Source organism: Grus americana, chromosome 16 (assembly GCF_028858705.1).
Source record: "Grus americana isolate bGruAme1 chromosome 16, bGruAme1.mat, whole genome shotgun sequence".
NCBI lineage: Eukaryota > Metazoa > Chordata > Aves > Gruiformes > Gruidae > Grus > Grus americana.
This window is the reverse complement of record NC_072867.1, coordinates 13,263,481-13,286,706: the sequence shown is the minus strand read 5'-3', so window position 1 is coordinate 13,286,706 and position 23,226 is coordinate 13,263,481. Positions and strand designations below refer to the sequence as shown.

The following is a 23,226-nucleotide window of genomic DNA, read 5'->3' as shown; positions in this document are numbered from 1 at the left end:
TTTTTCCTGTGGCGCCCGTCACAGCTCTACTGCGTGGGGGGGAAGGAAACGAGGCCCGGCATCGCGGAGGAGTCAGCGCTCGCGAGGTGATTCGACCCAGGCTGGCGAGCGGGAGGCGGTAGTAAGTGCGCAAAGGAGCGTGGGGAAAAACCTGGTGTGGAACCGCCGGAGTGGGGCCGGGGCCCGGGCGGGGGGAGGTGTGTGCTGCGGTGCCTTGGGGAGCCGAGCCCTTTGACTTTTGGAGACTCCTCCGTGGCTACAGGTTCTTGTCAGAGTCTTACGTTTTATTCAGGGATTTAAAGCCCTACAGTTGCGTCAGTTTCAAAAGCGCCTCCTTGATTTTCTTCCCGGGGCAGGGTGAGGGGCAGCTCTGCCTGCGGGCCTCACCGGGAGGCAGGCTCTGAGGTGCCTGCAGGGAGAGGGACCGTTGTCTTAGTCCCAAGGAAAACGTGTATTTCTATTTAAGAAGCCTCTGATGTGTTTCAGCACGCTAGAGGGAGAGAAGCAGCGGGGGAGCGTGGTTTCCCCTGCTCAGGACTGGTGTGAGCAGGTACAAACCCACTGGGCCTGGCACAGGTGGAGCCTGCAGGCAGGTTTGTGCCACCATGGCCTGTGGAACGAGGCACGGGGAAAACATGTCGGTGTCCAGCCACTGTAATGATGCTGGGATGCCCGCCAGAGCAGCCTGAAGGGCAGAGACCGCACCAAGGCAGGGAGGCTGCAGGAGGCTCCTGCCAGGGGACAGGGAGCAGGCAGCCCAGAGAGGGGAGAGGTGAAGTAAGGGATGAAAAAGGCCTGATGGACAAAGAGATCTGAGTTCTGTAGGCATCAGTCTGCCTGAGATACAATCGGTGAGTATATATATATATATGCACACATAAAGTGGAGTATGCATCTCAGGTACAATGGAGTTTATAACTCGGGACTAAGGACTTCCCACTGGGGTAAAATCAATCAGAAATATAAATATAATAATAATAATGCCTCGCAGAGCACCTTCTAGTAGATCTCTTGCACTCTGCTGGCTCCTGTGCCATCCTAATCAAGCTCTAGAGCGATTCAAGGGCATAGCTGAGAACAAAATGGGGCTTTGTTTGCAAGATTCATGAGATGCCATTCGGTTCAATCCGCCTACACGATCCTGCGTTTGCCTGCACCCAGGGAAAACCGCTGCCTACCAAAAGGACACAGATAACACCGAGGGCTGCATGCCAGTAGGAAGGGAGCAGAGGCCTAGCAACAGCTTTGTGATTGGTTTGAGGAAACCGGCCTGCGTTTGTCTGACACATGGAGCTTTTACAGGAGGAGAATCCTCTGGGGAGCTTCTCTACCACTGGTGCATTAAGTTTGTGTTAAAACTCACCATGGCAAGAGTAATAGTGATAATAATCTCAAATACCCGGGTCATTTAGGTGGGGGAAAAAAATCCACAAAAGTCTTTTGGTTTTGTTTCAGGTTAGAATCATGTGCGTTTGGAGTTGTACAAACATAAAAGATGGGAATAGCCTTTCAGATTTAGGTCTTTCCTCATCTGAAAGTGAGTAAGAATGCTAAGCTTATTCTTTTAGTTACATTCAGGACTGGTCTGAAAATAGTTGAAAAGGCATGTGGCAATGTGTTTCATGACACGATGGAGTTTTGCAATGGGAAGAAATTAAGATGATAGAGTGCTGTTCTTTGTCTGTTTAGGGTGGGCAGCCAACTGCTGAGCATCCTGAGTGAGTTTGTAACTGATGTCTGAATCGAACAGTGGAGCAGCGCATTCCTAAAGGTTCAGATTTGTGTTATATTCGCACGGCAAGGCAGATGTTAGGTCCTACTGCAACGCAGTGATTAAATAAGTCTGGCTGGTTTGCAGAACAGCGCTTTCCTCAGCAGGGAGGGGCTTTCTGTGAACAAAGCCACTCCGTGTTTCTCCTACACTGTGTAGTTGTACCCCTTGCTATGATTTCAAGACAAGCTTGGTGAATAGTAGTCTGTTGGTCCTAACAGACCACGACCTGTTATACCAACAAATACTGATTTTTCCATCCCCAAAAGTCTGACACTTCATGCATATTACTTCAAACTCTCTGGGGCAGGAACCGTCTCTTCCTTGTATTCATGTGCAGGGTACGTTCCAGAAGTACAGCTGCCCAGAGAGATCTTGTCCAGGGAGCTGTTTACAACAGGGATGTTCACACTTAGCAGTGCTGTAGCCAAACATTTGGCACAAAATAACAGCTAGTTATAACAACTAGAAGAACACCAGTAAATAAATAGCACAAGGAGCATTTTAACTGCTCTGGCAGGAAATGTAATTTTCCATCTGTTGCTAGTCAGGTCTCCCCTACCAGAGCGAGCTGGATGTGCTGTTGAAATACCCAGAGACACATGAGAATCTTGCATGTTTGCATAGTCCAAGCAACAACAACAAAAAAAAGCCATTTTATGCCACTGGGAAACTGCCACCGTGGGCCTTCCTGGGCAGCACGTTCATGGTGCAGTTTTCTATTGTTTAACCCTGGATAAAATACATCAGGGAGGAAAAAATGAAAAGAGCAAGGCTCTGCTGGAGATGCCGGGGATTGAACCCGGGGCCTCATACATGCAAAGCATGCGCTCTACCGCTGAGCTACATCCCCGTGCCCCGCGCTGGGCGCCCTGCCTGCCGGCCAGGTCCGTGCCCGGCCGGGCCGCGCTCCCCGCCCGCCCGCTCTCCTTTGACGGGACTGATGGGGGAAAGCAGCGCAGCGGTGTATGCGGGGAATGGAGGGCAGCGCCCCGCCACGCAGTGAGGAGACACGGGCAGCCGTGTGCGTCCCTGCCCCGGCATCGGGCTGTGAGCGCAGGGCGGCAGTGCGCGAAGCTACGTGTGGACTTCAGACAGCTCTTAGAAGTACGGGAACACTCGGGGTTCGCACGCACAAAACTGTGGTGTTTGGTTTTGTTTGTTTTGGCTTTTTTTTTTTAATCCTTCAGAAATTAGAAAAATCCGTGCCAGAAGAAAAAGTAACTTTAAAAAACAACAAAAGAAAAAATGCAACCTCCCCGTCGGGGAATCGAACCCCGGTCTCCCGCGTGACAGGCGGGGATACTCACCACTATACTAACGAGGACGGCTTCTTAGTTTAGCTGGGCGGGTCCGGCCATACCGGAGCACCCGTCGGGCAGAAGGGCTTTACCGCAGCCGCCCCCGCAGGGAAACGGTTCCTGCCGCAAAATCCGCACATGTGTCAGCGTCTGCGGTGACACCCGCGGCAGCTGCCCCTCGCCCGGCGCAGGGACCGCAGACCTGGCCCCGCTCCGCTCGGCGGCAAAAGGACCCGTCGTCGCCCGTAGGGTGATGGAAAAAGTGTTTTGCCGAAACCCGGGATCGAACCAGGGACCTTTAGATCTTCAGTCTAACGCTCTCCCAACTGAGCTATTTCGGCGCCTGAAAACCCCCACATTGGCCGCGGATACGACCCCGCCCAGCGGACCCGTGGGTGCCCATGGCCCCGGCTGTTGCCCGCCCTCCCCACCCGGGGTTCACCCACGCGGCGGCACCGCCCGGTTCCTGGGTCGCGCTGCTTTCCAATACCCCGCAGGGCGGGGCTGGGTCCCAAGCAACCCCCAGCAGCGGCGGCGGGGCGCTCCCAGCAGAAGGCACGCTGGGAGGAGCGGCGGAACCCGATCCCCCCCTCTCCGGGCATCAAAAAACAGCTCGGCCCGCTTTACTTTGCGACCTCACAGGCTGCCCCCACGGAGGGTGACGCGGCCACCCGTGCCCGCCGCTCCACCCCGACGCGGGAAAACCGCAACCAGGGCCAAAATATGCGACCTCCCCGTCGGGGAATCGAACCCCGGTCTCCCGCGTGACAGGCGGGGATACTCACCACTATACTAACGAGGACGGGCACGCAAGTCGTTTTTCCCGCCTTCCACTATAAGGACGCGGCCGCCTTCCGCAGCGCGGAGCCCGCACGGACACAGCGGCCGCGCAGCCTCCGCGCCGCTCCCGCAGCTGCTGCCGGCCCGGAGCGGAGCGATCCCGCCGCTGAGTCTGACGGGCGGCGCGCTGGACGCTGTACATGTGCCGTGTGCAGAGCGAAAACAGCGAGGGGATGTAGCTCAGTGGTAGAGCGCATGCTTTGCATGTATGAGGCCCCGGGTTCAATCCCCGGCATCTCCACTTTTTTTTCTTTCTTTCTCTTCTTCTTCTTTCTTTTCCCTTTCTTCCCCCGCTTCGGGGGAAGGGTGAGTTTCCTGCCAAGGCGGTTGTTCTGCTTTCTCTTATCCAGTTTCCTGAAGCAGCCCTAATTTCAGTTTTGTATTTTGTAAATAGGCTCGATACTTTCCTTTTTTTCGCTCCCTTCCACGAGCACAAAACAGTTTGCAAACTTCTGCTGCAATTCTTGCTTGAGAAAGGAGCCCAACCAAGAGCTCACAGCACCCTCCTGCCTGCGGTTATTACTAAACACTATGGCATTGCAGCATTTACATTATAACACGCAGCTACAACAGGGTATTCTCCCTTCTTACTCAAACCCAAAAGCTAATGTTTCATCAGCATTAGATATTTTTAACACTTATTTGTGTCCTGGCCTGCAGCCCCTGCAGCACGTGGGAGCAGCGGGTGCAGGAATTCCAGCATTTTCTGTGCTCGGGTTGCACCAGCTTCCTCCAGAGCGTGGGGGCAGGAGGGTCCCTGCCCGCACCTTCTCACGTTGCGGTGGTAGAACCAACAGCAAATTAACACAGCGTGAGCTCAGTATTTACCGAGGAGGAAAAAGATTAGGTGAAAGGAAAGGTAAACTCAAGCCATACGTTTTCTTCCAGGACTACCAATATTTCTTGCTGCAAAATTAGCAGATGGTGTGGTTAAAGTCTGCCCCGTTTCTTAAAAGCTGCTGCATTCCCAAAAGTGCTCCAGCCCATGAAAGGCAGGGTGGCTCAGGAGCACCAGGCTGTCCAAAACAGTACTGGCAGAGCAAGGGCACCAGGAGATCAGAGCGTTTGCAGCAGCGAGCAAGGTATGAGATTTGAAAAAAAAATATTGAAAGCAAGATTAATGGATAATCTGAACTCATGGCAAATTCCCAGAGTAGCAGGAAAAGAAATATTAGGACTGTACTGGGTCTGGCTGGGCTGAAGTTCATTTCTTGATAACAGCCCACGTACTGCTGTGTTTTGATCTGTGACTAAACCAGTGTTGGTAACACACCGGTATTTTGGCTGTGGCTGAGCAGTGCTTGCACAGCATCAAGGCTTTCTCTTTTTTCCCTTCTCTGCTTCCCCCAGGTGTCGGCTGGAGGCGGGCAAGACACTGGGAGGAGGCACAACCAGGACAACTGACCTGAGCTGGCCGAAGGGACGGTCTGTGCCGTACAATGTCATGCTTGGATACCAACTGTTACCATGTGAGAAGTGGCAAGGGATTACCTTTGGATTCTTTGGCTTTTTTCCACCTTCTTCATCTTCTTCCCTTCACTAATTAAACTATCTTTATCTCAACCCACAAATTTTCTCACTTTGCACTTCCTGTCCTGCTGAGCTGCTGGCCAGGGTCAACCCACGACGAAGACCAAAGGTTCAGTCTGCCTTTGGATCCGCAGTCACACATGAGGAAGGGTCCACAAAGGTCTGAAATTCTGCTGTTAGTGCAGCATCCCACATAGAAAACATTTCTCCCATCCAAACCAAGAACTATACATATTTATTATAGTCCATATGACTAATATAGTCCAAAGAGAAATTTCAGATTAAAAAAAAAAAATCTGTAAAATACAATGGATAAAATTATCCAAATATTAATATTACAAAATACCAGCACAACAACTGGTAGGGCTTCTGGGAACACAGGCGGCTTCCTAGAAAACAGAGTAACACCCAGTTCACTTACAAAAAGGTATCACTAACAGTTAGCAAGTCCATCTGTGTCATCAGATTTCCAAGGAAACCCAAGCTCTCCAAACACCTTGGAGAAGAGGAGTCCATTGAGAACAGAGCCAGGCACTTCACAGTGCTACCGGTGGCCACTCCTTGGCTAGGTCATCATGCATAGCTTCAGGGATCCACTGACAATAGGCTGCGAGCAAATCTGGAACGGAAGAGAGGAGTGATCAGAGGGGTATGGGAGCGAGGGACCGGAGCGGTTTTGCTGGTAAGATGAGGTCCTGTGGCGTCAGGCTGCTCGCAGGCAGGCTGGGGAACGAGGGCACCTCTCCGGCTGAGAGCAAGGACCAGCTTTCCATCACGGTGCTGGAGCCTGGACACCTGCAGGCAGCTATAAAAGTATCAAGTATGGGAGAATTACTGTGAAAGCTATTGCTGCAATCTCACTCGGAGGATTTTTTTTTTTATATACTTTGCTGCTGCTTCTATAAAGAACTGTGACAAACTGGTACCCTAATAGCGCACAAAATCCGGTTTACCTGGCAAAGAATTTTTCCTGTATGCACTGACAGTATCATTGTAGTCTATTTTTTCAAAAGCCCAAACCGAACATTTTAACTGTGATTAGAACTACAGAAAAAAAAAACCCTTAAAATTCAAAGAAATGTTGCTTTCTGAAGTACAGGAAACTCCAGTCCTTCACAAGAACCAAACACAGAGCATTATTTTTTCTGGTAAGAAAACAGGAAATATTTGGAGTGTATCAAGTGAAACTGTCCATTTTTAAAATTATAATTCAAAATGCCAACTGTGGTTGAGGTACTGCAAAGTCTGCACTGATATGACTAATAATTAAGCAAGCAGGACACTTACATTTAGGATTTTTCTTCCATGCAGCCAGTAAAGCATCGCGATTGTCACAATTTTCTGCAACTAGAGCCTGCAGGAGGGCTTCTGTCCTGGGCTGAAGTCTAAATCAGTCCAAAATAAAACGGTGCAATAAAACAATGTTCATTAGCAAAGTGTTACAGCATTCAGCTTACTCTTCGTATTTTTAAAAGGCTAAAATATAGATGTAGAAACACATGACCTCTGGATACAGAGACAGGCCACTGGCTCAGGAAAGTTCACTAGAAGTAGTTTCCTCCCCCTGCCACAACTTTTTGTTGTTAGACCCAGCAGCAGGTTGCTCTTGTTGCTGACAGCGTGAAGTTGTCTGCCATGCAGCTGCACAGCATGCAGTAAAGCAAAAAGGAATCCCTAGGTCCCCTGCTGAACTCTGAATTGACTAAAACAGGGAAACACTTTGTAATTGTAGGACCCTCAGATAACATCAGTGACTTTTAACAAAGATTTTCAAAATCCTTGCATCTATCAACTCCATGAAAACTCCTAGAAGCCTCAGAGAAAGCTTGTTTTGGTAAACAAGAGAGGACATCGGGGGGATAGCGAGGGAAGCAATAACTGACAGTCCTTTTGAGGGTCGCAGTTCTACGAATGTAATCAAAACCACAAGAAAAACAAGGTCTGCTGGAAACTTGTTTTTGAAAAGAAATAAAGACAGGATAATTAGCCAAACTGCAAAGAAAAGCAAGGAAAGTAGTAGTGCTCATCTGACAGTTCCTTACACGTGTGAGCAATTTATTTGTAAGCAGCAGCCCGCAGAGGTCAGTGTGACCAGCAGGTTGCATGTATTCTTCCATTACTGCCCTTACAATTGCCCAATTCTCTTGAGACACAATTTTTCTTGGTAAGAAAACTCATTTTCCTCTCCCTGCAGCCACAGCCAAGATCACTATCTAGAACACCCTTCCCAGCATTGAATTTTTTTTAATTTAAAAGGAAGTTAAAAGTCCTCAGTGGAGATAACGAACTAAACTTACTTGGACCACGTCTTCAGCATTATGAGGGGGCTGGACAGCAGACACCGGCTATAAGGACTCAACTTTTCAATGACCTGGAAGATTTGTTACAAGGAGTATATAATGAACAAGGTAAATTTATTGTTCTGTGGAGACAATCACCAATGAACTTGGACTCCTATAGATTTCCATCCCATACCCTCTATTACCATCTCTCTCCAATCCACGTCTCCACACCAATCTTGTCCTGAGCGGCTTGCTAGATGACTTTTATCTCAGAATGGACAAAGACATGAGCTATACCTTTTCTCCTTTGCAAAAAACCCAGGACTTAAATTTGGGGGTCTCTTTCACCCAAATGCTGATTTTCATGCTGTTTTGTATTTTAAAGATATCTTTCCCACCCCACCAACTGCAGCAAACTCCTCCAGCCACCAGCAAGTCATGAGGAATGCGCACGCACACAAAGAAGCCACAAAGCTCATCTCCTCCAAAAACTTGGCTAAAAACTTACTGATAACATCAAGGAAGTAACGCAGCTGGAACACGCTCACCTTTCCTTCAAGCAGGAACCGTGCAAAGTATTTGTAGCGATCAATACCTTCTGGGTAATCAACTTCCACAGCAGGGAGCTGCCAGCTAACTCGATCTGGAAAGAAAGATCACACCGAGTCTCCTAAATGCTTGAAGAGGAGGGGACATTTCCAAGGGAGATGTGACAACACAGGTGCTAAGAGAAGTGGAGGATCCTGCCAGCACCCACCCAGCCTTGCTCCTTCACAGGGGGAGCGCAGATGGCCATAGAATGCCCATGCCAATGGGAAGATGCTGATACGGAAATGCTACGAATCCCATGGAGCTACTCAAACTGCTGTTAAGCTCTTTGAACAGTCCAAAGCTCGACCTTTCGGGTCTGCTGGGTCTTGTTAAAAGCAGCGTTAACAGTAACTATAGAGCAGCTCTCGGATAAAACTACTGAGTGACACTTTTCAAGACACTTACAGAAGACACTTGGCCTGTGACAGCGAATTCGGCCTGTTTCGGGGCAGTAAGATGGAGGAGGATTTTCCAGAGGCTTCCCAAAGTGGCAGTACGGTGGCAACAGGGCTGGAATCCACTCGGGTTCGACTGCGGACACACCTTAGGAAGGGAAAACACACACCTGAATGCAGGCTTACTGCCAGGAGCTGCTGCTCGCAAGCAGTCCCACGAGTAAAGCACACGGTCAGGATCTCATCTCTACAGATTTACTTGTATCTCATTTCTCAAGTCAACTGTACATTCTTTTGTTGGGAGACCGGCCATAGGTAGGTGCTGCTGACAGGGCTGGTGCAGAGCAGCTATTTCAGAAGCTGAGCTTTGCTCCAGCGCATTCTGCTAGAGGAAGAATAAACCAGGCCAATTTTCCCCTGGTCCAGATCTAGAAAGTATAAGGATCCAAATCTCAGGAGACACGACCACTCTGTAAGGAGAGCGCTCAGTCACCGCAGCAAGGGAAATGTTGTGCTGAGGCACTTCTGAACTCCTGCAGAACAAGTAGGGACCACAGCAGTCTCACCTTTCATGTACAGTTTTGTCGTCTCAACAATTTCTTGGTACACAACAAACTCTGGGAGCTGCTTGAAGAGGACTGAGCTTGGATGGATGAACACGGGGTCGTCCAGGAGAGCAGTCTGTAGGAAAGCACAGAAGATGGAAGCAGAGTACGATGAGTTACTGGCAATCCAATTTCTTGATGGCATCTAATTTCAGTCTCTCTCAGATGTGCATTTATATGGTTTCCTCAAGCGAAGGAGGCTTTTAATAACCCCATAATTTTCTGCTTCACCTTCTCTGGAGACATCAAGCACTTTGCAAGATGGAATAATGCTGCTACTTAGCTCTTTTATAACAATTCCTACGTGAGGACTGGGAAATTGCAACACTGGAAACTTAAGTACTACGGAGAGAAGTTGTAGAAAGCCAGCACGTGCGGCCCAAATGCCAGCCAGAAGCCCAGGCTTTGCACAGGACTGCCTTTCTGCAGCACAGACAGGGAAGAGGAATTTAGTCAAATCAAGCTGTTTACCTTGTAGGCATTTTTCCACTTTTCATCCAGAAGCTCTTCTGCCTGAACCCTGCGGGCAACATGATCCCCCAGCCCTGCCAGCACAATCTGTCTCAAGTAAGTTGCCTGAGCTTCTGTTGGGGGCTTCATCTTTGGATCAACATAGAGGCCAGTATCAGTGCAGACTGAGTTCACTGTGGGGAAAAAAACGGTGAGTTAAGATTCAACAGAAAAGAAAAGGTTGCAACAAACAGCCCAGTTGATTTGTCACCCCTGGAAAGAGAATAAACACAGCAATTCCTCTCAAAACCCACTCACCTGCTGTTGTCAGCTGCCCCCTCAAGCGCCTGACTTCCAGCATGGCTTTGTATCGGATCCCATTTTCTTCACAGAATTTACGGGTACACCCAGCGTATTCACAGGCCCCCACTGCTCCTGGAAGTGAAGAGTCAGATAGAGAAAACGACTCAGCCCAACAGTTCTAATTAAACCAACTGTGGGACAGTACTGTCACGATCGACATGTGCATATCACAGTTCCCACTCATCGTTAGCCTGGGACACCGGCAGGCTGCTCAGAGAACAAACTAGAAAATATGCTGCTGGACGTAGCCCTACAGCACGAGGTTGTGTAAAGCTGAGAGCTCAGGGTGACGGGGAGAACAGAATGGAAGTTAAGAGTACAGGGAAATCGTTGTCTGTGATACCTAACATCACCATGAGGTCTCCCAGCTTCTGCATCGGCCCCTGTCCAGCCCAGATCCTTTGCATCTGTAAAAGCCTTGCTTTCCTCCCCTTCAGCTTCGCCGTCTCTTCCTCACTTACTGCGGGGCTAAAAGAAACACAAAACAGCATAAATGAGTATTGTGCTTACACGCAGAGAGGCCTCCAAGTAACAGAGGCGTCAGCTGTGACAAGGTGATGCATCCTGTAAATAGGATGTCAGGCTCACTCACCTGTCAAACTCTTCAAAAAGCTCCCGGACGGTCATTGCAGACACTATGGTAATGGTGTACGGCAGGCAGTTGTGCTGCCTGCTTAACGCCAACATCTTCGCATAGCGGGGGGCTACAGGAAAGGTGGCCATTATTCTGCCCAGGGGACTAATAGGGCAACTCAGCTTGGCTGCCAGCTGCTCCTTCAGCCTGGGGGAGGAAGAGAAAAATCTTTGTAATGAAGTAACTTCTGCATTAGAACAAGTTTGTGTTTCTGGTTTTGGCAGCCTGGTTATTTTGATGTGTTTTCTCAGGTTTTGTTACATGCTGGTCCCAAAGGTTGGGGGGAAAGATTCTTCTTCCTCATGCAGCTCCCAGCAGTTTTTCCCTGCCCACATGCACTGAGGGCTGGCAAAACAAACGCAGGTGAACCAGAGACTGTTAAAACGATGCCCGTCTCTGTACGAAAGCGCACCCTCGGATGCCAGGGTCGAGATGGAAAAGCAGGTGGGAGGACAGCAGTGCCCACTGCCTCGATACCTGGTGCTGAGAGGAAATTGTGGGGGACCACAGACATTACCTTCCCGTCACAGGAGGTTCCTTCAAGGCACCCAGGGCTATCAGCAACTCCTCAGCTGCTGCAAGAGCTTCTGTTGGAGGTGGTGTTGGGAATGGGAAGTTGATTACCTATGGACACCAAGGGAAAATGCCGCTCAGTACATCACCAACACCATTCCCGTTGCAAAACAGAGTCTGAAGGCAGTAAGAAGTCCTGGAAGGGTGTGAAACCCTCCCCACTGGTTACACAGACCAAAGAAAAACATTTAGGATGTTTGCCAGGAGCAAGAGGAAAGAACGTATAATGGGAGGAAACGCTCAGAACAAAAACATTAGGAAACAGGAATACCAGCGTCACCCTTAGCTGCCACTGACTCCAGGCACCGCCTAGGGCTGGCTGCTTTAAGGTCTAACTTTTGAGTATTGTGCTTTCTGAAAGCGCTCAAGTATCTCCAAAACACAACCCTGGTTTGGACAGGGATTTTTTTTACTATTAAGAGTATAAAAAACCTCTTATTACCTGAACAAACATGTCTGTTAAGGCCTGGTGGAATTTATACCAGCTTCTGCAGTTTGCAGAACCAAAATCAAGTCCTGGGATCCTAATTTCTAAGACAAGGCACAGCCTCAAGCAATGACAATAAAAGAGATTTGTGTTTGTTTCTGGCTCCTAGGGGCAACCACTTTAATGAGCGCAGTAGTACAAAGCCAATTTACACCTCACCTTTTCTATATTTAATGCCTTCATTTGCAGAATCAAGTCTTCTACCGGTCGCTTTGTTATTTCTGGAGCAGAAAATTTCTCAAAGTCCATGAAGACTGCTGAAGAGTATAACCTAGTGGATCAGAAATGCTGCTTAGAGACTTAAAAGAAATCTTAACTCAAAAGATATGCATGAAAAAATGTTAAGGGATTTAAAAAAAGTCAGCTGTGGGTACTATTTACATAACCATGTAATTATTTACATGGTTGGGGCATACCGCCTGTTCACAAAAAGCTGGCTTGGCTTGGAGTGGAACCCATGCTAATCTGGCCACCAAAATAAGGGTTTTCAGCAAGAGAAAGCCCCCTAAGAAGCCAAACCAACATCACCAGTCAAAGGGAAGCTGTCAAATTCACACTGAAACTCGTTCAGGTTTTGTTTCTCCTAACCCTCTCCGCGGCAGGTAGCTAACCTGTAACAGTGCCCTGGTTCCGTCCGGCCAGCCCGACCTGCCCGCTGGTTAGCTGAAGCTTGAGATATCCAAGTGACTCTGAAAGACGAAACCCCAGTAATTTTGTCGTAGAAGCGTTTCTTCACCTTTCCACAGTCAACCACGTATTTGATGCCTGGGATGGTAAGCGATGTTTCAGCCACGTTGGTGGCTACAACGCAGAGTCTCGTGCCAGAAGGAGGAGACCTGAATACCTACAAGAGACAGATGGACACCTGAACGGCATTGCCAACAACGGAAAAAAGACAGTCAACTTGGATGGGTTGCAAAGGGATGACAACGCATATGGCACTGCAGGCAAAACCCAGGAGTGAGACCAAAGACTTAACTCTCTGTCTCCAGCTCTGGAGCTCTCTATCCAGCTCAGTTAATGCCTCAGAAACATCCACAGGGGCCCCTGGTGGAGCAGACACCAGTGTCGAGACTCATTTAGACATACTGCTGCCACCTTCGAAGCCCAAGAGGGAATGCAAGTATTTGTACGAACTGCCTGTTGGCTGCGGGATCCTGACGTGGCCGTGACTAATTTTAACATGCCGCAGGACTGCCACCTGTCATCTCTCCCAACCTGCTGAAGGGGCACATTAGGGAGATCCCAGCCCAAGCCAGGCTTGCTCCGATCCCATCCCAACTTGCCCACTGGGCCATTCAAGCCTGCCCACGGATGGATAGTCCAAGATGGAAATTTTAACTCACAAAGCACATGTGACTTCAGACAACAATGGCACATATCTATAAGGATCATTTACTCATTGTGACAATAAATCCTTTACCTTTGCTTGCTTCTCTGGTGCTAGCAAAGAATAGAGCGGGAGCACATAAAGCGGAAGGGACGAATCTGGTTTCTCATCTGTGAAGAAACAAACCAATATTCTTAAAAACACGGTAAGTCAACTTCCAGGCTTAGCCCCAACAATGTCTTCACAAACACCTCTGCATTTAAAACCAGCAAAGTATTTGGTACAAAGCTGAAGCTGGAAAATCTTAATAGCTTTCCCATGACACAGGTCTGATGCGCTATCACACCAGTTCAGCAAAGGACAACTAGCTTATGTCCCATTTCACAGGTGACAGGAGATAGAGAATCTTTTTTTCATAAGTGCCAAACCTTCTTCTGAGTCTCCATCTCCTAAATCAAGGTCGATATCAGACCCTGCAATATCATCATCAGTTTCAGCGTCTCTGTCTTCATCTCCTTCATCCACTGGTACAACAGAGTAATTGTCCAGATCGATTTTGGGGAGTGTCTGAGAAAGACAGGAAAGACGACCACAGAGCATTAAGGCGGGGGGACACACAAACAGGACTTTTTATTGCTTTGAAAGCAAAGCTGAGCACTTAGTCCAAACATTTGTTGACCTGAAGGTGGCAGCAGGATTGAGAGATTTCATTTGTATTTCAAGGCTGAGGTTCGGCATTTGGTAACAGCGAGAGTCAGAGGAAAATAACCCACATATTTTAAACAGCATCTTGTGCCGAGCCAAGCTTCTTCACTTGGAAGATAGTGAGAAAGGGTAAAATTTCTTTAATTCAGGCCCTTTTAGCTACCAGGATCCAATGTCAGCGGACAGTATATCTATAACATCAGGATCTCCTGCTAACAAAGCGCATGTAGGATTTGGGCGGAAGCCAAATGCTACCCTTCGACAAAGATCAGTCCCAATTTTGGGTAACAAACAGCGAGCTAAGGAGCAGCTCTGGAGCCAGCAAGTCTGGAACTCCTTCCATTAAAGTTTTAATGGTCAGTACTCAGCTGAAATCAATCTCCTACCCATAATATCCAGGGATGCATTTTAGCACTCTGCTGCTCGTAATGCAGCAGTTACCAGTGTTGGCAGTATTCCTGCATTTCCGGAAGGGGACACGTGTAGGCTACAAGGCTTCATGCAAGTCTAGAACAGCCTGCTGAGAAACACAGCTACACACAAGTACTGTTTTGCAGGGAGGTACCTGCTCCTCCCTGTCTCTTGGAGGAATTCTAGCCATCACACATTACCATAACTTTCTTCCGCTTCCTCGATTTCTTAAATTTTCTGATTTCTTCCACGGATTCTTCTTTGTCATCATCTCCTCCTAATAAAACATGGAATTACTGTTAGCTGCGCATGCTTTCCTCTTAGAAAAGGTAGTGGGGAGAGTCTGGTCCCATTCCCGTATTTTTGAGGACTCAAAAAGTGTCATGGTATGAGAGAAGCAAACAGGCCCACTGAAGGCAGAGGGCGCAGGGATGACGCACAAGTTTAACGTTATCATTCCATTTAGGAACCACACAGAGGATCGGCAGCAGCACTGTATACCCTGAGGTTTCGGAGACGATTAGCTGAGCTATATTAGAATTTAACTAACTTTCTAAAGTCATCTTGGGAAATTCCACTATCCTAAAAAAATAGCCTCCAATAAGCAGCAGCGTTTCCAGTTTAATTCACAACCAACAGAGTAAGTGAAGAGATGCAACGGATGCTGAGGAACTGGAAGGCATCGTACCCATAAACCTTTTCCCCAAACACAAACCACAACCAGCACAAACTTAACAGTCAGCAAAATCATTCACACTGAGCCCTTTCCCCAACCCTTGTTTTTTGGGGTTTTTTAAATAAAAGCTTTTATTTTTTAGGTGTAAAGCAAGCTCAATTCTCAGTGAGATAAATTCAAAGTTTAACAGTCCTTTATTCTAGAGCATTACCTGCAGAGTTGGTTTTTTTGAATGGAAAGGCTTTCCTTAGCCTTCTACAGAGAGAGTGAACTTCTGCCTGGCCTGTTAAAAACACCAAAATCCCACCTGCAAGAGAAGAAATCACTCTCAACCTCAGCACAGGTATTTCACCTTGGAAAGCTTCAGATCTCATTCTTGATAAAAGATAGGTTGAACATACTGTGAAGTAACAAGGAGGAAGAGGGTGTTTGACTGCATCTGTCTTCTACTACTCCCTCGAGAAGCATGCTCATGTAACTACGACTTAATTGAAGGGTAATTTTCACAAGAAAACCCTTCCACATAAGAGCACACAATACATCACTGCAGTCGAATGTTCAACTTACAAAAAAAGCCCCACACCACCTCACCCCAAAACAAAACCTCCCCAAAAAATCAACCCAGAAAACTTTAGACATGCTAAGTGTAAAGAATTTGAGAGGTTCTTGGCAGTGACCTTACCTGGGGGCAACATTCGATGGATTTTACACACCTTTCTGAAGCACTCCCCACTATAGTCATCTAGGGGGGTTTTCTTGTTAAAATGAATGGTTACAGGGAATTGCCTTGCATCTACCTAGAGAGGAAATACCAAAAAAAAAAGGGATTGTTTGCTGTCGTAACTCCAGCACAATCATTACAGCTTTCACGGGAGAACTAGAAAAGCTCACCCTGTATTTCTGTTCAGCTCTTTTTTTTGGTAACCTACACAACACCAGACCCACAGCAGTTATCAGTGTCATCTACCCTGAACACCACAAAACCTAGCTAGAAACCAACACTTTTTTCTCTTTCAGACCATCAACTCGGATTGAGTTTTCCTAGTTCTCCGGAACTGTAACTTACAGTTTTTCAAGATAACCAGATTCTACTTGGGCAGTTTTCTGATAAAAGTGGAAAGAAAAACACCAAGTCCCAAAAGAAACAACAGTCTAAACAAAATAACTATTTTAAATTGATATCAGCACCAACTGGAAAGATTAGAGTGCCCCTATTGTAAAATGAATTTTATAAAGGAAACCTTCACTGTATTTGAGCCATCACATCTGACGCAAATCCCAGTGAGGAGAACGATACCTGAATAACAGGAGGCGTAACAGAAAACAGCCTGTTGTTATCGGTGAAATCTTCAACGCGAAGGGTAGCCGACATGACGATCAGCTTCAGCGGCAGCCCCTTCTGCAGGGACACAATCGTGTTATTCTCTGCCTGACAGCATGCGCAGGTAAGCTACGCAGCACACGAACCCGGAGCTATTAGCAGGACTGGATACAAGTTTCTGCGCCAAAGCGCTCCAAATCTAAGACACCAAGAGCACTGTGTCAAGCGACAGGACACGCGCAGCTTCAAATGCAATGTGTCTTAAAATACACAAAACCCCACGCTAGCAATCCTGATGCTGACAGCGACCTGCCTGTAAACCACTCCACGTGTATAAATATGTACTATTTTCCCCCTTTTTGTAGGCTCTGTGCTTCTTCGATCATACAGAAAGATAAACACGTTATCTGAGCGTTACTTCACGGTTTCTGACAGATTTCTGTCACGCAGAGCCTCCTCATGCCTAACATCCCCCTTCCCAGCACACCTGCACCTAACACAGAAATTCTGCTTCTCTTACCTTTTCACGAAGGGGCACAATGCGAGACAAGAGGCCTATCAAGATATCCGTGTACATACTCCTTTCGTGGGCTTCATCGATAATAACGACTCTGTACTTCGAAAGCAGAAAGTCCTGAGAAGAGACAGTGATTTCACCACACGAAGCCTCACCCAAAACCATCTTTAAGTCAAGACAACCTATGGCTGCACAAACACTGACCCCCGCCATCCTCATGGCTGTAGTCTCTCCCACATATATGAGCGGAGTTTAATGCGTTTACCCTACACGAAGCAGCCTGCTCCCCCAGACTCTCTTCCTCGCTCTCATTTTACACAGCGAGATAATCTACCATTCCAGCTTGGGCAGGAAATAAAGGGTTGAGATGAAATACATCTCTGGTGCTGAAAGGGATTTTGCTTTGAAAGGTTGGCAAGAAATCCACGCAAAGCAACTGGCCTCTCTTTCTAGCTATACAAAACAAAATACTGTCTTTTTTGTAACACCAAGGATAGCAACTTACCTTCTGAATTTCTTTCAGCAGCACACCATCTGTCATGAACTTGATTTGTGTTTCATCTGTAACATTGCCTTCATATCGGATCTGATATGAAACCACTCTGTGAGGCAATACCAGGGCGGCCACAAGAAAAAGCATGGGGAAAAACAGAAAATTCATGTTCAGACCAGGAGGCAGCCTTCAGCCTAACGAAATTAAGACCTGACGCCAAGCCAAGACACAAAGCACAGCGACAGCTCCCAGAGCCTAGTGTGCACAAACCGCCAGAAGCTGGGTTATACAGCAATTTCACCTTGAATTATTTCACCATTATGGGACACTTTCTCATATGGAGACAAACTAAGACCACTTCCCACACTCCACCAAGTTACTTTTCTCTCTGATAAGTAACTTACAACCATTAGTAGCAACAAATCTGCATATGTTTGGGGTTTTTTTATAGACAACCCCCACAGATGAGTTTATAAGTAACCTTCCCACTGTTCTTTGCCAGAGATGGAACAAGCAATGCGCGAGTCTCAATTTCAGTCCATCAGGTACACAGAGCACCTGAGCGTTATCCTCCTAGCGAGGTCTCGGGTTTTTTTCTCACCTGTGCGACAAGTTCATTTCCTTAGCGACCCGCTGGGACATGGACACTGCAGCCACACGCCGAGGCTCAGTGATCCCAATTGTGCCGCTGGAACTAAAGAGGGAAGGAAAGAAAAGGAAGGGTTGTTTGGCTGTTTGTTTTAAAGAGAGAAACATGTAGAAAGATGACAACAGGATTTCTGCACAGTGACTCTGAATTAAGTAGTTATCACTTACACAATAGTATCACTTTGGAATCGCCCATCTATGTGTATTGATCTAAAATGCATGTATCACAAGAATTTTTTCCCCAAACGTTGTCTCCGTAATTCCAGTTCACTGGACTCCAGCCCCCCTGGACACCCCTTTGGCCACAGGGTCCACTTCAGAGAAGAAACTCAGGCTGGGGCAGCAGCACAGAAGCTGGATGTACCCTGCTGCAGCTCGCAAGGAGCATCTTAGGAGGTGCCTGAGCTTAGAAACGTTACCAATAGCGCCAGATGAGCCACAGCTATTTTCAAGAATTTTTTTTTTTAGAAGTATGGACATTTTCTTGCAAAGGTAAAAACAAACCTCTGTTAAAATATGTGAGATGGGCAGGCAATAAAGCCCCTCTCTGAAAAACAGGCCGGTGACTTTGAAGAAAACTTTTACCATAGAGGTTTCAAAAGATTGCTTACATGGACAGACTTTTACAGTCGGTCTTACTCCCTTCAGATTTCGTAAAAGCCCATTCAGCATGGCCACTACCACTGCACAGAAAAGACCGGGTTCAGTTCAGCCATATCAAAAGAAAAGAAACAAAATCACAAGTGACTGAGCTCAGCTTGAATTTTTCTAATTACATTTGCTGCATATAAAAGGCGACTCATACCTGGCATAGCCAGCTTCATAGAGAAACTGCGGGACTTGGGTGGTTTTACCGCTTCCCGTCTCTCCGCAGATGATGACAATGGGATTCTCACTAATGGCCTCCATGATTACTTGCTCTTCAGCTAGGATTGGAAGCTTTAGTCTTGCTTCCTAAATAATACAAAACACACATTTTACTTGCGCTGTTTTGTCTCTCGCTCCCTTTTGGTTTTCCCCAGGACTGAAAACAGTTACCTACCTCAGCCCACGGAAAGGAATTCTGCAAGCTTTGTGGCTTGGAAGCTCTAAACCGGCTAATATCTCACCAGCACATCCAAGAACTAGAGTCATCCCAACAGCTTCCCAGAAAGCAGCTGGCAAGCCCTGCACTTTTATTTGTGAAACTTCACAGTCCCTTGAGTTTATTAATACAGCACTCCAAGCAAAAACTCCTTTCACAACTCTGTCTCGTCCGTTCAGATGCACACAGAGCTTTTTCCGTTTCTACAGAACGCCCTACCTACAGCAAACGGAATGAAACTATCCTGCATAAGATACAGCATAATGGAGAGCTAAAAGTGACTTCACAAGATTTTCCAGGGAAGAACGACAAAAGACTGCTAATAGATTCTCTATTTTAAAGTAGAGACAAATGCTTATATCCTAAACCAAAACTAATTTTCCTTCTGCTAGCCTAGACAGACTTAAAGCTCAGAAACGTATGCGGACAACCTGCCAGACCGAGGACCCTACGTGGACACTGCTGCCAGGCAGTGTTGGCGAGAGACAAAAGATAACGCTGCAGCGTCTGCAGTGACCTAATTTGATGGACGATACCATAATCCTCAACCCCTCAACAAGCACTTCACTGTGCACAGAGCCTCACCTGAATCTCAGGAGACCTGTCCACCGGAATGAAAACCGCGGGCTTGCAAGGCGGTTTGGCGGAGGCTGTCTGGCAAACGGGCGCACTCGGACCGGCCGGCTGTTGGTCAGCCTCTGCTGCCTTCACGCCCTCCTCCGGCTTATCCGCAGTATTCAAATCACTCGCTGAAGACTTTTCAGTTTCTTGTATCTGCTCTTCCTTCTCCTCCTCAGAGCTACTGGGTTCCTCCTCAGGCTCTGATTCTGAATCTGAGCTGCGTCTTCTCCTGTTTGCACCGCCGACGCTCCTGATCTTTTCAGGTACAGCAGTCCCTGGCTCCTGTATCATCCTAGAACAGAACATCAACACGTGAACTACGTTTGGGCCAATGTTCTCCAGGTCCTCAAGCCATACACGTCTTCCACACAAACCACAAAAGTCTCATCATCGGAAGTGACCGCCTGAGCCTGAACCCAGGTTTTACTAAAACAGGGAAAACTTCCACCCCTTGGGTGAAGTGCAGCGCCAGAACAGGTCACCCAGAGGGGTTAACCCAGCTCTCCAAGGATCTCCATTCTTGGAGGTTTTCACAGCTCTGCTAGGAAAATCCTGATTGCTGGATTCACATCTAAGCACGCTCTATACTGCTATTTATTAATTTCTTTAGAAGACATCTTTGTAGTTTAATTTATTTCAGCTTCTGCCAAATGCAGCTCTTGATAAATCCAGTAACTAAGGACTGCATCAGTCGATGTTTTCCAATACAACAAAAAAAGTAAACGTTTATCCACCAATTATGTAGTTTAGCATAATGTGTAAGAGTATGCAGATGTAATTGTCACCTACTTCATTCCTTATGAAAGGGAAGACCAAGTTATTTTAAATAACATCATCTCAAGATGTCAGTCAAACAAGAAAACAACAATATTATCAGCTAAAAATAGAAAATTATTTAAATCAATCTATTCTGAAGAACCTGTATGCAGTAAGAAGAAAAAAATAAATAAATCGAGCAAAAAAAGCTAAGAAGGTTGCCAAGTTTTCAACCACAGCGATAAATTAGAATGGTTCTTTCCAAATAATGCTTTACCTTTTAGCCTGATACAGGCGCTCCCCAATGCCCAGTTTGGAAGTAGTATACAGAAGTTTCATTTCTGCCTCAGAAGCTTGGACCTCGTTCAGCTTGCTCAGCAACTCAGCTCGCTATTTGGGGAAAAAAAAAACCCCGAACAAATTAGTGCTTATTTTCACAAGGAAAGAATTTAATTTCAGGGTTTCTGCTTGAGTTTTAAAGGGTGTGCTCTGGCAAATCTCGCTGTGAAGTTGCAAAGATGTTGCTGCTGCTGCATGGTGAGTCCTCCCCGATGAGGATTTCAGCCCTGCATTACAGCAAAACCAGAAATGTGGCCCTGATCCTTCATCGCCGCAATGAAAAGCTCAGCTGCATCCTTCAAACAACAGCAACGAAAATGGATTCGAACTAAAATGCTGGAGCGAGGGCTGGAGCGATGGAAGGTTCCCTTCAACTCCCTCACATGGGACACGGAGCAGGCCAGAGGTCAGACAGCCACAGTTTAAAATTACCTCCAAAAATAGAGTTCATTCATCTGAGCCATTATTCAGGCACTAAAATGAACAGGAATTTTGCCTGGAAAGCTTTTACAAAGACAGAAAAGCTCTATTTGCATAGAGAAACTACACAAGAGCTGGAAATAACTCTTTCAGAAGTGCCAGCAGTAGCGGAGTTAGGGGTGCATCAAGCTTTGCATTTTGCAGCGGGACAAAGCTTCTCATACAATCTGTAAGGGTGCTTTTAAAATATAATGTCATTTACTCTGCTAGTGATGTACTGCACTCATCTGTTCGGTCAGGGTCAAAGAGAAAATGGGAACCAGGACCCAGAAACGAACCAGGACCCAGAAACGGTGCGTTCCTGCAACACCTGAGCCACTGAGAGGGAGGGGAATGCGTTTCCCCACGGAGTTACACTCACGAGGCCATGGGTGGTGGCACGTTCTGGCCAAAACGCCCAGCGAAGGGACAGCTAATGCCATTGTAAGATAAACTCTTCAGCTTCAGCATCTGCACGTCCTTGAGAGGCCCCGGACACTTCACATCCCAACACCACTCTGCAGAACGATCGCTCCACCTCTGGTTTTTGACGCCAGCAGCGCAATCGCGTCGCGTACTGGGGATTGACAGCGTCGCAGCGCAAGGGAAACCTCGACAGCTGCTTATAACATCAACCCTTCCCATACGCTGCCATTAAGTTCTCACTGTAACAGAAGTCACAAAGCCGGAGTTACCAGCCAGCAGCAACGTACCTGTTGCTTCTTTTCCTTCTGCTCTAAAACTCTCTGCAGGTTTTTCTTCTGTTTCTTGCTTAGGGGTTTCTTCTGTTGTTGCACAACACATGCTATTTTTTTCTTCTTGGCTTTTTTTGCTGGCAGGACCAGGGCATTACTTCCATCAATTCCCTTCAGCGTTGCTTCATCTGAAAGCATGTGTTCGATTATTCCCCTGTGCCAGGAGGGTTATTTTCAGCATGCTAACAGCCTTATCGCAAACCATACCAGATTTAGCTGTTTTAAACAAACACAACCCTCACCCCTGGCCAAAAAATAGTCCCACATCATCGGCAAGGGCAAAAGACCATGAAACTGGGGGCTCGATAACCCTGCGCTTGCTTCTGGCCCTGAGGGTAATTTTCCTTGACTTACGTAACAATACTATGAAATTCTTGCTTTTTTAATTTAATTTTTATTTAATTCCCCAGGGTCAGGCCACAGGGGTGCCTGGGGTGACCTGGGGTGACCCTGCGGCCTCCCGCCTCTCCCACACACCAGCGGTTTTTAATACTAAACCCCCGTATTTGCTAAAGTTTCAGTGATAAAAATAGTATAATAAACGTGATTTTTTTTTAAAAAAATAACATTTGAGAATGCAAACGTTAAACGTAAAAATATTTTCAATAATTGCTTTCATAAAGATTTGCTCAACTGCAGTGATTGCTTGAATAGAGCAATTAATGCGAAGCCCAGAATAAACTTTTAAACGCCAGCGCTTGCAATGAAAGGCTAAGACACGCCAACAGTTCTCATCTCAGCACCTCTACAGCCACTCTACCACCGTTACCAGCCCGCGTTTGCAATAGCGAACGTAACGCCCGCGAAGAGGCGAGACGCGCCGGGCCGAGCGGTCCCAACACGCCGTCCGGGCCGGGGCCCACCGCACCTCCCAGCTCCAGCGGCAGCTCCAGCGGCTCGGCGGCGGGCGGGGGCTGCACGGAGCCCTGCGGCAGCCGCGCCTTCCAGTTGTGCCTGCGGCGCGCCCGGCCCATGGCGGCGGCGGCGGCGGGAGCGGAGCGGCCCGGCCCGGCCCGGCCCGGCCACACGTGCGGGTCCCTGCGGCCGCCGCTTCCGGGCGCCGCCAGGTCTCGCGAGAAAGGGGCGGGGCAGCGTGCGCAGGCGCGGGGTTCGGCTCCGGCGGCGGGAGCCCCGCGGGAACGGCCCGGGCAGGGAGCTGCCGCCGCGGGGTGCAGGGCTGCAGGGCTGCCCGGGGGGCTCCGCCGCTGCCTCCCGGCTGTTTGCCAAGCCCGTCGGGGCCCGGGCGCCAGAACGCCCCTCCCGGGAGGCGCCCGGCAAAGCGGAGTCTC

The 23,226-nt window shown here is 47.8% G+C and overlaps 1 protein-coding gene, 1 long non-coding RNA gene and 5 other non-coding genes across 7 annotated transcripts; 2 read left to right on the top strand and 5 right to left on the bottom strand.

The window, feature by feature from the left end:
* Positions 1-39: 39 nt before the first annotated feature.
* Positions 40-12,144, top strand: LOC129213564 (uncharacterized). Its single transcript, XR_008579468.1, has 4 exons — positions 40-121; positions 1,690-1,771; positions 5,263-5,381; positions 12,012-12,144. It is a non-coding gene; the product is annotated as an uncharacterized LOC129213564 (long non-coding RNA).
* TRNAA-UGC (transfer RNA alanine (anticodon UGC)) lies at positions 2,553-2,624 on the bottom strand. Its single transcript has one exon. It is a non-coding gene; the product is annotated as a tRNA-Ala (tRNA).
* Positions 3,027-3,098, bottom strand: TRNAD-GUC (transfer RNA aspartic acid (anticodon GUC)). Its single transcript has one exon. It is a non-coding gene; the product is annotated as a tRNA-Asp (tRNA).
* TRNAF-GAA (transfer RNA phenylalanine (anticodon GAA)) lies at positions 3,341-3,413 on the bottom strand. The gene has a single exon. It is a non-coding gene; the product is annotated as a tRNA-Phe (tRNA).
* Positions 3,803-3,874, bottom strand: TRNAD-GUC (transfer RNA aspartic acid (anticodon GUC)). Its single transcript has one exon. It is a non-coding gene; the product is annotated as a tRNA-Asp (tRNA).
* TRNAA-UGC (transfer RNA alanine (anticodon UGC)) lies at positions 4,082-4,153 on the top strand. Its single transcript has one exon. It is a non-coding gene; the product is annotated as a tRNA-Ala (tRNA).
* DHX37 (DEAH-box helicase 37) lies at positions 5,659-23,188 on the bottom strand. The gene is made up of 27 exons (XM_054843838.1): positions 22,806-23,188; positions 21,896-22,065; positions 20,662-20,774; positions 19,593-19,920; positions 18,729-18,877; positions 17,877-17,969; positions 17,288-17,384; positions 16,786-16,899; positions 16,242-16,343; positions 15,627-15,741; positions 15,156-15,251; positions 14,469-14,545; positions 13,581-13,719; positions 13,246-13,322; positions 12,434-12,666; positions 11,982-12,093; positions 11,280-11,386; positions 10,721-10,909; positions 10,472-10,596; positions 10,084-10,200; positions 9,787-9,959; positions 9,277-9,391; positions 8,721-8,858; positions 8,273-8,367; positions 7,740-7,813; positions 6,730-6,827; positions 5,659-6,061 (listed from the first exon to the last, which is right to left on the bottom strand). The coding sequence occupies exons 1-27, from the start codon at positions 22,909-22,911 to the stop codon at positions 5,979-5,981; spliced, it is 3,435 nt and encodes a 1,144-aa protein (XP_054699813.1). The 5' UTR covers positions 22,912-23,188; the 3' UTR covers positions 5,659-5,978.
* Between the last annotated feature and the right edge of the window lie 38 nt (positions 23,189-23,226).

Bases quoted from the DNA above. Each gene is read 5' to 3' on its own strand.
- DHX37 (XM_054843838.1), bottom strand. From the start codon at position 22,911: ATGGGCCGGGCGCGCCGCAGGCACAACTGGAAGGCGCGGCTGCCGCAG. The intron at 16,344-16,785 runs GTAAGAGAAGCA...GTGTCCCTGCAG, and splicing joins TTGTGCCCCTTCGTGAAAAG to AAGGGGCTGCCGCTGAAGCT. The intron at 13,720-14,468 runs GTAATGTGTGAT...TGTCTTTCTCAG, and splicing joins GGAAGCGGAAGAAAGTTATG to ACACTCCCCAAAATCGATCT.